The 17,581-nt window shown below is 33.5% G+C and overlaps 1 protein-coding gene across 2 annotated transcripts; it reads left to right on the forward strand.

The window, feature by feature from the left end:
- The first annotated feature begins 2,958 nt into the window (after positions 1-2,958).
- On the forward strand, positions 2,959-17,453 carry wech (tripartite motif containing 71 protein wech). 2 transcript variants are annotated; one of them, XM_033331365.2, is made up of 7 exons: positions 2,959-3,272; positions 8,904-9,073; positions 9,359-9,703; positions 9,898-10,218; positions 10,802-11,092; positions 11,946-12,500; positions 12,987-17,453. In XM_033331365.2, the coding sequence occupies exons 2-7, from the start codon at positions 8,975-8,977 to the stop codon at positions 13,566-13,568; spliced, it is 2,193 nt and encodes a 730-aa protein (XP_033187256.1). In that variant the 5' UTR covers positions 2,959-3,272; positions 8,904-8,974; the 3' UTR covers positions 13,569-17,453. The 2 variants fall into 2 exon arrangements, with proteins under 2 accessions (XP_033187256.1, XP_076479541.1); XM_076623426.1 differs by lacking the exon at positions 2,959-3,272 and adding an exon at positions 3,945-4,344.
- The last annotated feature ends 128 nt before the right edge of the window (positions 17,454-17,581 follow it).

Consider the following 17,581-nt stretch of genomic DNA (forward strand, 5'->3'; position numbering starts at 1 on the left):
ACGTTGGCAATATATACTTTGACGCTGGAAAGCGTTATCGTCAAATTAAACTGACGAACGAACGAATTCGCCAATGAGAGAGGACATAATAAGCTACTTACGTAAATGGGAACCGTGAATTTTAACATGAAGGTGAATTCCGTTTACGCGCTAGAATGGCGCACGCGCATTCTATATTGCGTATAGGAAATACGTAAGTACAGAGAGAGAGAGAGAGAGAGAGAGAGAGAGAGAGAGAGAGAGAGAGAGAGAGAGAGAGAATGGGGAGGAAAATCGAGAAGAGTAGCTGGAACGTCGATGAACGAACCACCCCCGCGTGGTGGTCTCTTTTGGCGCGTGGGTGCTTCCAAGGTCATCGCAAGAGCGAAACTGCTACGACGCCTTCGTCGCGACGCCCGCGCATAAAGCGTGGGTGGAGACTATATACGCGTGTACTTATGTATAGCTAGCGCTACACGCCGTTTCAATTCATCGAACTGGTCCATTCACGAAAAGTTTCAACTATCCTATCCTCGAAAATTCATGACACAACGAACGTTACAGCAGCCTTGGCCGATCGAAACTTCCAAATTTCCCTCATAATAAATTTTGAGATATATCGGACCTCGGTGCGAAAAAAAGCTCCCAACTTTCCTTCTGGAAAGTTGGCTACATCGTGGTTTAGTACAGTGTCTGTTGATGGAAAGTTTGACGCTTCGAGAAAAATTCATTCCACCGAATTTCGTCATGGTGGTCATTGGTGCAAAGTTTTGGGCAAAGAAAGAAAAGGTTACTCTATAACGTAGAATTTTACATGAAAACTTTCGTTTCAAAGTTCCAATCTTATCGGTCGATAAGCTGTTTATAAATGTAGCTATCTGATTGAAAAAAATGTATTTTTTTATATTTTTAATATTATTAGAATATTTCATATACTTTGAACATTTGTACTTTCCTGCAGATTTCAAAATTATTAAATATTCTGCTAATCACATTCATAATTCGTACACGTTATTATTAAAATGTCAGTTTGCTACATCGTGCTTCTGACATCAGGCATTGTTTGTTCATATCAAAATACATAAACAGTTTATAGAAAATTTTTTTTTTTTTGTTATTTATTAAAATAACAATCAATTCTCGCGTTGAGAATCAGTTTATAGAAATGGCTACATTAAACAGGCATAATGTTATTATGTTATTATATGCTTATTCAGCGTTAGTGAAAGATAATTTATTCGTAACAGTACTGTGACATGATAATATCCTTTAAATTAATATACTTCGATACAGACTTATTCAATTTGAGACAGTTACAATTTATTTAATTACATAAACTAATGTGGTAGAGCGAAACGTGCAGTATATTTTGAAAGATATTAGTCTGTCTAGATACTTTGTATCTTTTTATTGTATGAAGGAATTAACTGTTTGCGTTAGACGTGATCTTGCCAAAAACAATGACTTTATACTTTCCTGCTAAATCCGCCCACATGTGCACCCACAACTATGTAAGCACTTAGGTACGCCCACGGATTGCCTCCTGTATCCTACAACTCACTAAAAAGTTTTGATCAATCTGTCATTTTAAAACATAAGAAATATTTCGATTGTCCATAGTAAATGTAACTCAAAGTAATCGTAAATTACTTTGTATAACTACTTTGATAGATTGTATAACAATTTAATGATATAAAAAGATGGCATTAAATGCTTAATACTTAAATGTGAATTACGATGAGATCATAAATCATATACTGTCAACACGTACATTCCTATAAAATCATAGTTTCTCTATCACCCAAAATTAAACTTCAGATATTACAGAAAAAAAGATGATACTAATTCAACCTTTCCTATATGTTTCGACAATTAAGTATGCTTTATAAACAAATATTTCATTCGGAAAATTCTTTGCGTTAAGTCTCAAGATATTCTCCGTTGAACAGCGATGTTTCCAGCAAATGATATTTCGTTTGCAGGATATCTGTACTTGCTGAATCCTGATCGCTCCGATACGACCCAGATCCTATAAATGATACATCCTGTACTGGTCATATCAAAGGAGAAAAGAGGGGAGTGTGTGATAAAGCTCGACGAAGGGAGGAGACAGGATGTTCTCGATCGTTAAAGCGCCACAGCGCCGCGCCACGTGATCCTCACGCCCAAGGTACTCATTCATAAACCTGAGGTTGCGCTAATTCTTCATACGTCAATGTTACTACTAATGGCGACCTTTTAAAAAGCGAATCACATGCAATTCGGGAATTGATCGTGCCAACAACTCTCCATAGAAATATTTTTCCATTCATATCGTTCGTGTCTTACGTCCAGTTTTATTTGCATATTAATAGGTGCGTGGACTCAAAAGAGAACATATCAATCACCTGATATGTTTATAAGCTCGACTATTATTCTGGTTCGGTAAATTAGCAATTGACGTGAAAACTGAAGAGAAATATTCAGGTTTATATCTCCCACCCTATTCTCTTTCCTTATCTCTTTATATCTTTCACATAAATACTTATAACACTTCCATGATTGAAATCAATATTCATTTACTCGTTCGATTTGAATGTTCAACAGGCTTTTCGTATAACATAATTTTAATTTTAGATTATTCTACGGTTATCAATAACTGGTACGATATTCTCATAAAGAGTATAAGATACTGAAAAATCAATTTCATAAAATAAACTTCTATCAGGAAGAAGAAATTTAATGAAATACATCAAAGAACTGTAATTGTAAATGTCTGACACATTGTTTATCTATTTAACCCACCCCCAAGAGAGATCAAAAATTATACATATTACAAATAGCTTTAGCAAGCATGATTTCCAACAGAGATCATCGATTGCCTTGTGCAAATAAAATGTCCACATGGACCTAAAGGCACCAACTTCAGGATCATAATTTATCATCGGTTTGCGTCCTTTGACGAGAACAATCGTTGTATAAAAATCGTGAACAATCGGATATGACACCTGTTTCTCCACAGAATGGAGAACCTGATTTGTCTGATTAAACCTACCTAGGTTGAAGGTCGCCGTTGGAGGGATATAAATAAAAGTAGAGTGGATGTATGATTGTGATTGTGTAGCTGGACTCCCCTCGCATTGAGCGGTGGGCTCCATTCATGATTTCCCCGCGCACGCGTCCTATCGTCCCTTGATATGGAAAACTCTTCCGCCGAGTATATAGGTGCTGGATTACGTAGCTGCATGTACACGTACGCTCTGGAGGAGGTGGCTACGATTAAATCGTCTGCGCCCTGGAATGCCGCCACAGTGGTAAGCTTCTATCCCTCGTAAGAGAAATCAAATACTAACGATCTACCGAATGCACGTACTTACGCACACGAGTGCAATCGTTTACAATGACATCGTACAGCAATCATGTATAGAGTGATGTGATCGTGTTTCCCTCGGTGAAAAGCTCTGATCTCTCGTGTTTACGACCACGAGCTCTACGTCATTCTTGCGTTAGAGTCATGCACGTCATATGAGTCATGAGGAACTGGCTTCCGCTCTTCCTCGTTGCTTGGTCATTTATTTACTCTGCACCTGGTGAATAACACGTTTAACTGGACCTCAAGCTTCATTGCATATGGATACATATTGTTGCATGCTACTACTTCCGTGTAATCATATTCACACTGCGAGGCGCCGACCTCCTCCAACTTACTTCCAAACGAAATAACTTATAAATCTTAATAATTGATTTTTATAATAATTTATATGTGATGTTGGAGCTGTATATATGCTGCCTATAATTCGAAGTGGAATGGTCCGATATATATCTGGATCTGAAATGGTTCGATTTAACGAAAATTCTTAGGTCCTCGTAGAGGAACGTAAACGTTAAATCGAATGAAAATAGATGGTAAGGGATGGTAGGGATAGAACAGTTAGGAGAGAGAGAGAAAAAGGGAGTATTGTGTATTTGTTGCTCCAACGTGGAAAGATAGTGCGGGGGTGTGAATCGCCAATTCGAATGTGGGGGTAAAAATGCATTCTCTCGATTGGTCGAGAAAAGCTCGCTTGCCTGGCTAAACGGATGGCCGAGGGTTGGAGCGGGGGAGCAGAGTAAGAGAAGGAGAGGGGCAGAGGGTGCTAAAGGGATCCGAGTTTCAAACCAGAACTCAGTACTCGAGTTGTCGAATTCGGGAGATCACTAGACATCAGAGGTCCGACATACTCCTGCAGTTGCATTCTTCGACGACCACGTGCTCACTCTTCTTCCGGTCTTTCCATCCATTTAAACTTCATTATCGCGCCAGCCTCCAGCGGTGGAGGATCAGTTGTTACTTCATGCTTCAACCATTCATCTTGGCCTTCTAGGAACAACTTCTTCTTAACAAGGGTATTTATCTTTTTTTTTTTTTTTTAACATTTTAACGTATTTTCTATGTTAGATTTATACGTCGTTTGTTGTTTTTTTCTTTTTTCTTTTTTTTTTTTTTTGTAATTTGAATGAAAATCGTTAGACAAAGAGAGGCAAACGACTCTCCTGTTTCATGTAACTTTAAATAAATGAGAGCGTACGCTCCCGCAATGAAACGAAAGTGAAAACGATTCCATCGATCCTTGACTCTCGGTCAGTTTAAAGGTATTATTAATGTTGTGATCGAATAGAGCGACGTAGGGCGTTAATTAGATAGCTTGAAAATTGATTGTCACTCAGGTCGAACGTTGTTCGTTTACATTCGTGTATTTGTGTCGTAAAGTGCTCTTCTCGAACGACATTGAAATTCGAACGAGAGGGAAAGTAAGTATCTACGACGACGTTACCCAACGATGAAAACGAAATTCGGGAAGTTCGTTCATTTTCATCGGTTTGTCAAACGTGTCTCTATGATCGCTTACTTTCTGTCACTTTGAAAATATTTTTCAATAAAAATACGGTGGTATCGTGAAGTTAATATTTAATCGTTCTTTATTTTTTTTTATTTATACGTACAAGTGTATATAAATGAATTTGTTTAATATAATTTGAATGGAAGACATTTTGAAATATCAACATTGAATGTTTAAAAGAACTATTTTCTGAATTTTTTAAACTGTAAGTATAGATTGTGTGTTTTAAAAAATTTTATTGGGTTTAATGATATAATAAACTGAAAAGTTTATATTTTAATATAATAAAATAAATATATACACGTATATATTGTCCGATAGATACGCAGACGCGTGTATTTTTTCTTATCTGAGAAACAAATCTCATATTCGTATTCATACTTTGTCCACTTATATTTTTTCAATTTTAACTTTTAATATATTTCATTATATATTTAAATAACTATTTACACGAAATATCCAGCTAATTTTTCTTTACGTACATAATATTGCTCGTTAGGTAGCAAAACATTGTATGAATTTCTAGCTATTTTTTGCTATACTCTACGCATAGTTTTCTTTAAAACATTCATACAGTCGATATTGAGAAATAATAAAAATACAATTTAAAATCAATTTATCATTAAAACCAATTTAAATTCAAAATAGTTTTCCATATTTTGCTTATCCTATTTTTGATCGACATGAAATAAGAGCATTGTTTCCGGATGAATTGTTTAGAATATCAAAATCTACGGAGCGATATTTCATTAATTTTTATTTCCATTCTATATATATTTTCATACATTAATTCATCAAAAGTAAAAGCTTTTGAATTTCACTCTCGTGTAAAATTCCAAAAACAATATCCTTGGAAAACAATTCTCAGCATCTTTCCTAGGAGCATCCCATATATATATATTCAGTAACCCAAACAGGAAACAGCTAGATAATTCCTTTTCATATTTTCCTTATCTTCTTTTCTTTGCTACCTACCTAGTGACAATTTTAAATTTGAAACATCGGACAAATTTTTCAAATATCTCGTAGAATAGTGACAGTTACCTGTTACTAGCCGCGTTTACAATTCCTCGGAATTTCTTGTTGCTATACGCTACTGGGGGTCCCAGGGAATGACAGATACACATACTTCACTTTCTCTTTCTTTTTGACCCTCGAAAAGAATAGCAAGTCTAACCTTCGTCACCATGGTAATTTCAAGGATAGCACCCCCTAGCTACTGCAGACCAGCTGCTGGAAAAACGGAAAAAGGGAAAGTTTGCAGGTCAATGTGTAGGGTTTTCGCTTGAAATTACCGTAAACCAGACGTGCCATTTCTTCATAGACAAACCATCCCTGATTCTTAGCGGCGATAGTGGACCAACTTTTATAAATATATTATTAAACAAATAATTAGTAGATTTGTTTTTATTAATTTATTAAATTATTGTAAATGTAGAATATTTATAGAAATATTTTTGTTTTCGTGTTGTAAATTTCTATTTTTAGTCGAATGTTAGATTAGAAGTTTTTCGTTTGCCTGAAACATTTTCTTTGTCGATTTTATACTCTTATTCGATAAATAGAACAGTTTTTTTTCATACAAAGGTGAGAGGAGGTCATCCTTATACTATAAGGGTCATACAGATTTTATCAGGCGAGTATTGCAATATTGCATTTTATTAAAATTTGATTGTTCAATAATTTCGTTCAGGATTGTTCAGGAATTTTGCCAATCCAATATTATATTATTAGCAAACGTTTTACAAATTATTTAAAACAAATTACGTTTGTTAAACGCGATATAAAAAGCAATAGAATCGCATGGTATTATATTAAACTTTTGATAGAAAGTTAATAAATTAGGTTTTTCCTAAACGTATAATGCATACAAATCATTTTATATAAGAAATAAATTGTGATTGACGTTTTGTATTAGAGAAATTTCTGAAATATAATTAAGGGATATACTCACTCTGAAATAACGTACAATATATTTTGTCGTTGTTGATATTTCATTAATTATAGTTAAACGAATATTAGAGTTGTAATTAATGAATATAATTTTATTCAGATTTCAGAATGCATTTTCTAATATACTCTTTGATAAACGTGTCAATTAATGAGTTATGTGCTTACATAAGAACGGAATTCACACAATTGAAAACTAATTAACAGTATTATCGGCCAGACGATGAAGTTTCATTCATACGGTTGTCAGTATTGAACTCGTTGTATGAGATTTTACATTTATGAAGACAACACGAGTCATTTCCCTGTCATATTAATATTCGGTTTGAAGTATGCGTTAAATTGAAGAACTTGAAAGACTAAAAGACTAAATTCTTGTTTAAACGCTGCTATTAATTCTCATTGAGGAATTCTTTTGATTTATTATTATAAATGTACGATAGAAATTTTAATGTAGTTTAAAATTCATAATTTCATAACGTAAATACTCTCACCGTATAACTGTTGCATTCGATCTTGTGTGTAATATGGAATATAATTTACAGGAGAAATATTTTTAATAATTAAAAGCAAATATTATTCTTAATAACACTTTGTTACGTAATTCGAAACCCGAGAGATCACAGAATGGGACTTGGCTTACGTCGTTTTTAACAAAATTTACCTTTACATTCTTTAAATATATTACAATATGCTATTTTATAATATATTATAAGTAGATGCATGAGTATTTCTAGAAATAGAAATGCAAATATTCGTACATTGATGTTAATGTCAGAAGCTTGTTTGAGATGTTAATTTCATTTTATTCTTGACGCAAGCGTGATTTATACTGTAGTCGCATCATGTTACGAAGTTATAGTGTGTAATTTCTAACTTCTAGGGCGACTGGAGTAGCAACTTTTGAACTAGAATGAGATTCACATTAATTTAGATTTTTAGTAATTGCTATAGATAAGTCATCTGATAGCAACAATGCAATAATAATATAAGGAAATAAGTAACTTTCAAGCCACGTGGCCTCATAGAAAACTGAAAGTCGATTCAGTTTTTAAGGATTCTGTTTTTTTTTTCTTTAGAAATCCCCTGATTTGACTATAGTTCATATAAATAACAATAGAAACCTGGAAAATTTTCCGTGTCTTTACCATTTACCATGAATTCGAAATACATTTTCATTCAATACCATCTTCAACAGAGGTGACGATGAAACGAATGAAGTAACGAATTCTATCCCTTCGAATCGAAGTCACGAATAGTATTTTAACAGATGGAGAAAGTTACGATTAGAAGCTGACTGAAACATTCATTTAGAAACACGTAGACGGCGATACGTGTGTACTTACGTCGAATTTCCTACTGTTATTGATTTCTACGAGGTCCCACCAATGGAAGCGGGATCCCATTTCTCGACCCCCGAACTAAAAAGGGTATCACGGTTCTTGGCTGTGCAGGACTCATATGATAACCTTGAACCAGCTGTGCAGGGGTGTTTCGTCTTTAAAACTAGATCAAGAGGTCATCCGTACGATTCAAAATGCTTTTCCGTTGACTCCCCTATGAATCGATCTTGATTCAGCTTGTAACTATGATACTGTAAATACATTCGATATTTTTTGACCCGTAAGTCACAATCGATACGGTATGACTGTTAAAGGGACCAACGAGAAGTATCCCTATGTCTTGTCGAGTGTCCCAGTTTTCTCTAAGTCGATCTTCAATTTCTTCTACGGATATAAGTAAGGGAAAGATGTTATATACGGGTACGTCGTTTGTTATGAATAAAATTTCTACCTACAAAATGTATTGACAAAATTTCGTTGAGAATACCTTAGACATCCTGTATATGTATGCGTACATATATATATACACCATATTGTTTAAGAGTAAAAGTTTCTGCAGAAATCAGCGAAGAAATTAATATTCATTTTCTTAGGATTTTATACATACAGAACCTTACATTATGTTTACGGTGTATGTAGTGGTTGATACAACGTGTAAGCTAGAGTACAGCTTTGGAGTTACTTACTTTCACGTTTGACAAAAATTTGTGTAATATAATGAAAATAATTACTTAAGTCTTGATTTAAATTATTTGAATTATTTTTGTTCCAGGTGAAGTTATCACGACGAGACAATTCCATATTGAATTTCCCGAAGTGTTTTAATTACACACCTACAGAGTCATGGATCACAGTCACAATTCTGGATCAAATTACTTCTTTCATACTCCAAGCCGTCCACACATCCCAAGACCGGAAGATCCGAATGCAGAACTTCTTAGGGTATGAAGTGAAAGAAACTTTTATTATTCACACTTACCAATGTTGAATCACACACAAGATCAATATGGATGTTTTAAATAATTTTACATGTTTACACATTACACACACAAAACAAGTAAAAACAAGATTTTTTAATGCAAGTTTCATTTAATATCCATTTCTACATAAATTTGAAACATTTTTGCAATACCTCAGTGAGGTACTAACGGATCCAAGGCGTTCAATTATAAAGTAAAGGATTTTGATTTTTATTCTATCACACTTGTACGTTTTCTTTCGTTACAGTTGGCCAATGCATACCAGCCGTCACTTATCAGACCCGATAATCCCAACGTAAGTCCACCAGGCACTAGTGCATCGTCCCCAAACAGTATGAACTCCCCACCCGGTTACAGTGCATCCCCAGAAGAATGTCACATGGATAAATTGATTACCACTTTAGCACAAGTCTGCAGCGGTAGTTTGAGTATATCGGGTATATCGGGTATATCGGGTATATCGGGTATATCGGGTATATCGGGTATATCGGGTATATCGGGTTCCCGCAGTATTAGATTCTTACAAGCTAACGATATATGCAAGGATTGTACTGAGATATTTTGCGGAAAGTGCTCTAGGCGTCAGCGTTTGGTAAATATATTTTGATCTATCAGCCTTCCTTAGACGGTTAACTTCTATGTGTAATCTTTAACTTAAGTTTATTCGTTATAGGTTTCTTATCGACGAATAAAATAAATTTTAAAAAGTAAAAATTTCAATAGTATCTGAGAAACTACCATAGAACTATGTTATATGCTAATGAAGTATCTTTTTCTTGTACACAGAATCTTCTGGACGCAGAGAACGGGGCCGAATGTGCTCCGCCGCAAAATGCACCGGCGGAGATACTGAACCCCGCAGTCGTTAATCCAAATTTGTCTCTTTTACAAAGACCATTTTACTGCGATATTCATCATGGTCAACGATTATTTTGTCAGACTTGTTGCACACCTATTTGCGCTGAGTGTGGATTCCAACTTCATCAGGACCACGCTACAATTGATTTCAAAAAGGTCATTGAAGAAACTTGCATTCAAGCGAACCAGGTACTGAAAGACGCTAAGCTTGGAGTTTCGGTCCTCACGGATGAATTAGATCATGTGCAAGTAAGTTATCCTTTGAGAAATTCATTTATCGCAGATATAATAAAATATGATAATGATAGTTTACATCGAGAATGTTTAATATTATTGTGTCGGTACCTTTTAGAAAAATTAAGCACAGCGAATTGACTGAAGTAATAACAGTTAATATTAGATATCTTAAATCAAGAATTATTGATACATTATCAACATCTATGTCGAAATATATAATTAGATACAATGTTTTTAGAAAAATTAAATATACAGAATAATGCTCCTATTAACCGTCCGCTTGCAATCTTATCTTTGACGTCATCTACTTACTGGGTTGTCTAAATCCATGCAGCTGTTCTTTTTTAGGATTTTGTTTTCAAAAATTTTTCAATATAAAAATTTCCGAATACTCTTCTAACCAGGTTTCCAGTATACTCTCCGATAGTTTCTACCGCTGCATGTTACTTCGATTCTTTTAAGGAGAGCAAAATTTAAACAAAAATATGGCGAAAATGAAAATTCACTTAAAATCACTGGTGGAAAGTAAACAAGTGTGCAGATGGAGGGTTTTAATGTATTCGTAAAATGTTCGTGTCTACAATTTCTTTTGCAGGTAGCGGCAGAACTGTTAGATCAAAAAGCAAGACAAGCAGTTGCAGATTTGACGATGTGCACGAGAAGAATAGCTGCCGCTTTGGAGGCGAGAGAAAGAGAACTGATAGACAATATCGAGAAAGCCAGAATTGAAAAATATGCTGCGCTACAGGAAAGAGAGGATGGGATCAGAAACGGAATAATGCGACTAACTCGAGCTGTTAACAAACTTAAGGAAATGTTGGAGAACAAAGCTTATATTAACAATCCAATGAATCTAACAATTACCAAGGATATGGCTTCAGCTGAGGTATTGATTGATGAAATCAAATATCTAATATTTTTTAGTTTTTCGATATCTAGATAACTAACGAATCCTCCCAACATTCGTTATACGTAGTGAAACTAATAGTACTAAAAACTTTTCCACTACTATCATTTTATCGACATTGCTGGTTATCAAAAAATAGTACTGTAACTAAATATATTTAACAATTGTAACATCGTAGTTATTAGGTTACTCTATATGAAATGTTTCTTTAAAATCTGATATTAGTTGGTAGATATCACATGTTATCAATCTTCTGATATTCAATCGTGAATATATGGCACAAAATATTTTTCTACCTCTCTGATCCTGCGCTTGTGCATCATTTTCCAAAATCTAGATAGTATTTCGACAAATGTTTCCTCTCGTGGAATATTTTAATTCTAGAATTACCAATATTCATAAATTTACAGGCTAATGAAAAAGACGAACAGAATCATGCTGAAATTATCTTCCTCTGCATACACACGTTTTCTTTATACGTTCTATCTAAAATCTAATACAGATTTGATCGATTTGTTGTTTCATATGGCTTTTACATTATTCTTTTAGAGATATTGTGTCACTGCCTTAGTGAAAAAATTAGATTAATATTTAGTATAGGATGCTTATCGATATTGAATTATTTTTCATAATAATGTTAATATTAAAGGTCTCATAAAGGAATATAAAAATCACTATAACACCGTCTCGTAGATATCTGCTATAAAGATCAAATTTGAAATCGATTACTTTAACTTTCTAAATTTCAGCATTATAGTAATAAATTTTATATCTTTCCGTCACTTTAAGATGCATAAACACTCTACTAACGCATGATTTTTATCGAATACAGATTTTCCAAATCTATCAGAACTATCGATCCCTTCCATCTCATGATGAAAACTGGATCTCTTTCAATTCTACGGAAATGAATGTAGTGGGCGCTATAGCAAGTTTTGGAAGCATTATGGTGAATAATCCGGGACCTATAGGCGATCGACGACCTATAAGACACCATGAAAGTCCGCGTCGTATGCTCTTTGAATATAGATACTGTTTTTTATCAGTTTCACCAATTGGAGGAAGAGCAATTGCTTTAAGTGATTCGCCCATCGTAGTACATCGAGGCCATGATGTGCCAGTGAAAGCCTCAAAAATAATTGGAAACACCGGTGATGCTGATGACAATCTGTGCCGACCATGGGGCGTAGCATGTGATGGAGAAGGACATATAGTCGTTGCAGATAGGTCAAACAATCGTATTCAAATATATCAACAAGATGGTTCCTTTTTAAGAAGATTTGGTGAATATGGTACCGGACCAGGACACTTTGATCGCCCGGCTGGCGTAGCCGTCGATGCACGTCGCCGTATAATTGTAGCTGACAAAGATAATCATCGTATACAGGTAATTCAAACTATTCTCAAATATAATAAAAATAAGCAGTGAGAGAATAGCGAGTTTGAAAGTATTTGAACCCTTGCTTATCTTTAGTACGATATCGCTTAATTACAGAAATCCAACTAAACAAACCTGTAATGATCCCGTCACATGCCACTATTATAGCGAAATGTGAGAAACAACTTTCAGAAGCAAGTATAACAAATTTGTTAGCCATATGAAGTACTGTCAACAGTTTGTTAATTAACATGATTTCATTTGTTGTATCATTCAATCTTATTATTTTTTATATCGATATTACAGAAATCTTTTTTTTTTTTTTTTCATGACAAGAGTCGTTATGATTAATTCAAATAGGAAAGCATAATAATTATAAGCATAATAATTAAAAATAAGCAATCGAAACACTTGTTAATAGAATAGGTAGAAAATCGATAAATTTAAATTTGCTAGGGTTAAAGAAGAATGATTCGTATTTTCGTCAATTTTTAGATTTTGACGATGGATGGCCAATTTCTTCTATGTTTCGGCGAAAAAGGCAGCCGCTGTGGTCAATTCAATTATCCATGGGATGTGGCTGTGAACGGCGAATGCCAGATAGCCGTGTCCGATACTAGAAATCATCGCGTCCAGTTATTCAGTCCTGAGGGCACTTTCCTACGAAAATACGGCTTCGAAACCTCGCCGAATATGTGGAAGCATTTTGATTCACCGCGTGGCGTTGCTTTCAATCCCCAAGGCAAGGTCGTTACCACTGATTTCAATAATCACAGACTAGTGGTTATCGATGCTGATTTCGTAAACGCCAACATTTTCGAGTGCAAGGTCGCTGGTGGCAACAAACAGTTTCTGAGACCACAAGGTCTGGCGATCGACGATGAAGGAAACATTATCGTAGCTGACTCTAGAAACCATCGAATACAGATATTCGACAGGTCTGGTATGTTGATAAGACGATATGGCAGCTACGGTAAGAGCGATGAAGAAATGGACAGACCATCAGGAATATCTTTATGCCTCGACGGTAAAATCGCCGTCGTGGATTTTGGTAACAATCGTCTCCTTCTTATTTAAACGATCAATCGGTTGTAGGAATAAGAGAGGGGATGGCGGGAAGAAGGTGGCAGTAAAAATAAGATTTTATATATGGGGGCTAAAGAAAAAAGAAAAAAAAATTACGCGACAATTGCGAACACAAAATCTGTTTGATATTTTAGAAGCAAGCGTGTAACGCTTTAGTCAGACAAATTATTAGAGACATATTTTCTTACTAATTATATATTTTATGAAAATCCGTATAGATTCTTTTCGAAACTTCGGATTGTCTATGTGCCAAATACACAAGTACAAAAAAAAGAAACTTTCAGAACTTTTCGTTCTGAAATCATATCGCTATGGATGTTCTCATCTGTGGCGACTAAACACAACGTGGAAATAACGTTTCTCTATAGATGTTCCGTTTGGAGAGGAATATTATTTTTACGTTATTACGTACTTAACGTTATCTGTAAATTCATGGATAGTAACAGAAAACGAAAAATTACAATAACTAATGAGTATGGTTATGGCAATAATTTTTTTGCAATAAAGAATATTAGAAAATTTTTATAAATTAAAAATTTTTCGTGTGATATAAAATGCTGGCCATTGGAAAAGTGGAAGTTTTTTGTTTTATAAACGGTAGAATTGTTTTATTTATTTCTTTGCTACCCACTAACGAATTTTAGTAAAAATTTAAAAGGTTGTTCGTCTGTTTTTTCGGTGGATATATTTATTAAATCGGATCGCAAGTTTGAGAGTAGCACAATACAAGTGATATAATTATATATATATATATAAAGAAAATAGTTGTCATTTCCCATGAAAATGTAACTATTTTCTCTGGTATAGTAGATATTTCGTAACAAAGATACCGAAATTCTACTTCTATAGCTTGCATTAGCTTTACTTTCAAAATTTGTCGCCATCCATAGTAGATGTTTTTTTGAAAGAAAAAATCATTATTAAATAATGATAGAGTAGAATGCTGAATTGACCAGCTATCAAAATTCAGGATATTTAAATTAGTGATAACCGTCTCATGTTGATTACGCAAAGAGATATAAATACAATTTATGAAGGATCTTTGTGATTAAAAGAATGCGTTTATCGGTGTGTGTATAATTAAGGTGAAATAACGGAATGCAGCAAGGTAAAAGTTAGATATATACAGTCGATGGTATGGACAGAATTACAAAGGAAGTATTTACATAAAGAAAGAATGAGAATACGTCGTCTCTTAACGATACCACAGTTGGCAAAGAAATACAAAAAATCAATGTCGTAGTAATATTTCGGACATATCATACATCGAAGACATTTTTTGTACTAGCATCATTGTACTAGTATCTATAGACTAGTAATGATTATCATTATTATTTTGTTCATGTTTATTGTTAGCACATGATTAATTTCATCTACCATTCTCATCGACTTTTTCCTTTCGCAATCACATTCGTGACTAGTAACATCGTTACCTATTATCTTAATTATCCGAATTGATATCACAACAATTGGGAAAAAGTTAATGCAAAACGGTGTTTGCTGTAAAATATGAATTCTATACGATGTATAAGAATTCAATGCATCGCTAGTCAGTCTTAAATGAATGTGAGAACATTTAATTTAGTTTGCCGTCAATGAAACTCACGAAGGCACTTGCACTCTGTAAGACTGAAATAAGACTGACTTAATAGATGTGAAATTTTGTTCCTAGTTCGTTTCTTCCTTATACAGAGACTTAAAAGAAGAATTTGTTTGAATATTTATTTTGATGTATTCGCAACTACAGTTGACGAATTTTTAAGTAGAATAATTTAATTGGCCTATACGTACTATGTCAAATTTTATTTATATTTTTTCTCGTTTTCTTCCTTTTTTTTGGGGTAAGATGGTGATATATTTACCAAATAACCGACTTATATTGGCGCAATAGTTTACACAGTCAGCAATCAATTAAATATTAGTTCTAGGAACTCATGTTCAAAGGATATATGATCTCAATTGCATTGTGTAGAAATGTCTTCACAAAACCGAACTACTTAAAAAATGGAAGGAAGGGAGAAACATTAAGAAGGATAAAGACTATTTTAACAAATCGCTACGCTAAACATGTTCAAAAACAGCAATTCAACGTTAATACTGTCGAAGAGGTCTCTACACACGAAATATGATTTATCGGAAGAAGTTTTTACAAAAAATAATTTCTTCATATTAAAGGACCTCTAGCGTTAGAGTATATAGCAATAATGTTGTCCCTGGTATAGAACAATTTTATTAGCAAAATATTCTTATGTAATGCATGTGTTAAGACACAAAGATTAAGCTAAATTTTAAATATGTACCATCCTGCTCAATTACTACGTACATTTAACTAATCAGGGACAGTTACAACACAAAATATTTTCGATTTAGTATTTCTCAAAAGAGACACGATATAATATGATTTCTAGCATGAGAGCAAAGCCAGGGAATGATTGTCCAGCATTGCACGTCCATTTAAAAAAATTCATGGATAAGTTTGATCTTCTATAAGATATTTGATGAACGAAAATGTTTTGTTATAGTTTCTTATACTACAACGGAATGATGCTGATACGAATTCAATATTGTATACACAGTGCACTATAATACGTATGTATAAAACTATATTCGGTAAACAGAAAATGTAATAGATATATACCAGATATATATATATATACGTATACATTTATATATGTATATATGTATATATATATATACCTGGTATATATACTAAACAACGTAAAAGTATTGCAAATCTTGCATACAAGATAGTTTACGAATGCTATGATATTATCCAGGAAACGAGATTTCTGTGACAAGAATAAAAAAGAAATAAATTGATTCTTATTTTTTTAGACTGCTGAACGTTTTACGGGCAGTTTGCTGTCAAAATTTGAACATGTTGTATGCTCGATATGCGATAAAAAGTTGATATTTGTGTGAGGCAAATGCAGACATGAGATATATGATCGTGTTAAAGAAAATAATAATCAAAATTAAACAAAAATTATGAACACAGATCGAAAATTTTTTCGAAAATTTATAAAAAATTCCGTATGTCTGCGAAAAGTTTTTTACGACATAGATGATGTTTGGAAACAGATAAGCTGTTTCTTTTTAACAATCTATTGCACGTTGCGAGGTGGCGTAATAACAAAAAAAAGATAAAAAAGCAGTAGAAAAAGAAAAAAAATTAAAAGAAAAAATTGTTATGCTTAATCATTTTCTAGTATAGTTCTATCATTTAAAAGCTGATGTACTTGTTATAAATTTGTTATGCTCGTTAAAAATGCACGCCATGCATTTTAACAAATTTATAATGTACTAATTGATTTACATGCATCTTTGCATAACTAAGAGGTGTAATCACCTTCTAATAATCGTTGACTAACACGCAATAATCCAATTTCAGTCCCATTTTTTTTTTTTTTTTGATAAGAAAAGATGAAAATTGGAGAATGCGTGTGCGATTTATTATTTTAATTTTTTCATTTTTAAGAAAATGAACTAGTGCTCTCTTCAAGAAATATCAGAGAGGACTTAATAATATTTAAAGATAATTAGTTACTTAAGTTAAAAATCGAGAGCAAGAAAGTTGCTCTTCGAAATGTTTGAAATTAACCCTTTCGCTGCGAAGGACGTACATATACGAATTTGTGAAAATTCTAAGTGTGTATTTCGCATGATATAACATTTTTTGCCTTTTTTGTATTAAAATATTTTTAATTCCAAGGATACTGTAGCAAAAGGGTTAATACAGTGTTAACAAAATGGAATTATGTCCAAGCGACATAGTTTACATTTAATTTTTCAATTTTTTATAACAATAATTATATTTACGAATGTGTGATATGATGTAAACTTTCAGTTTTACGAATACCCCCATTAAAATTTTTCAAATTTTAATACCACTTGTAAAATTCTCTTCCCTCCCTCCAATTAATATTTCAGGTTTTGAATATAATCAGTCACATAATTTTTTAAATGTATCACAGCTATGTTTATGATAAATTTTCGACTCGTTT

This window comes from Bombus vancouverensis, chromosome 12 (assembly GCF_051014615.1).
Source record: "Bombus vancouverensis nearcticus chromosome 12, iyBomVanc1_principal, whole genome shotgun sequence".
Taxonomy (NCBI): Eukaryota; Metazoa; Arthropoda; class Insecta; order Hymenoptera; family Apidae; genus Bombus; species Bombus vancouverensis.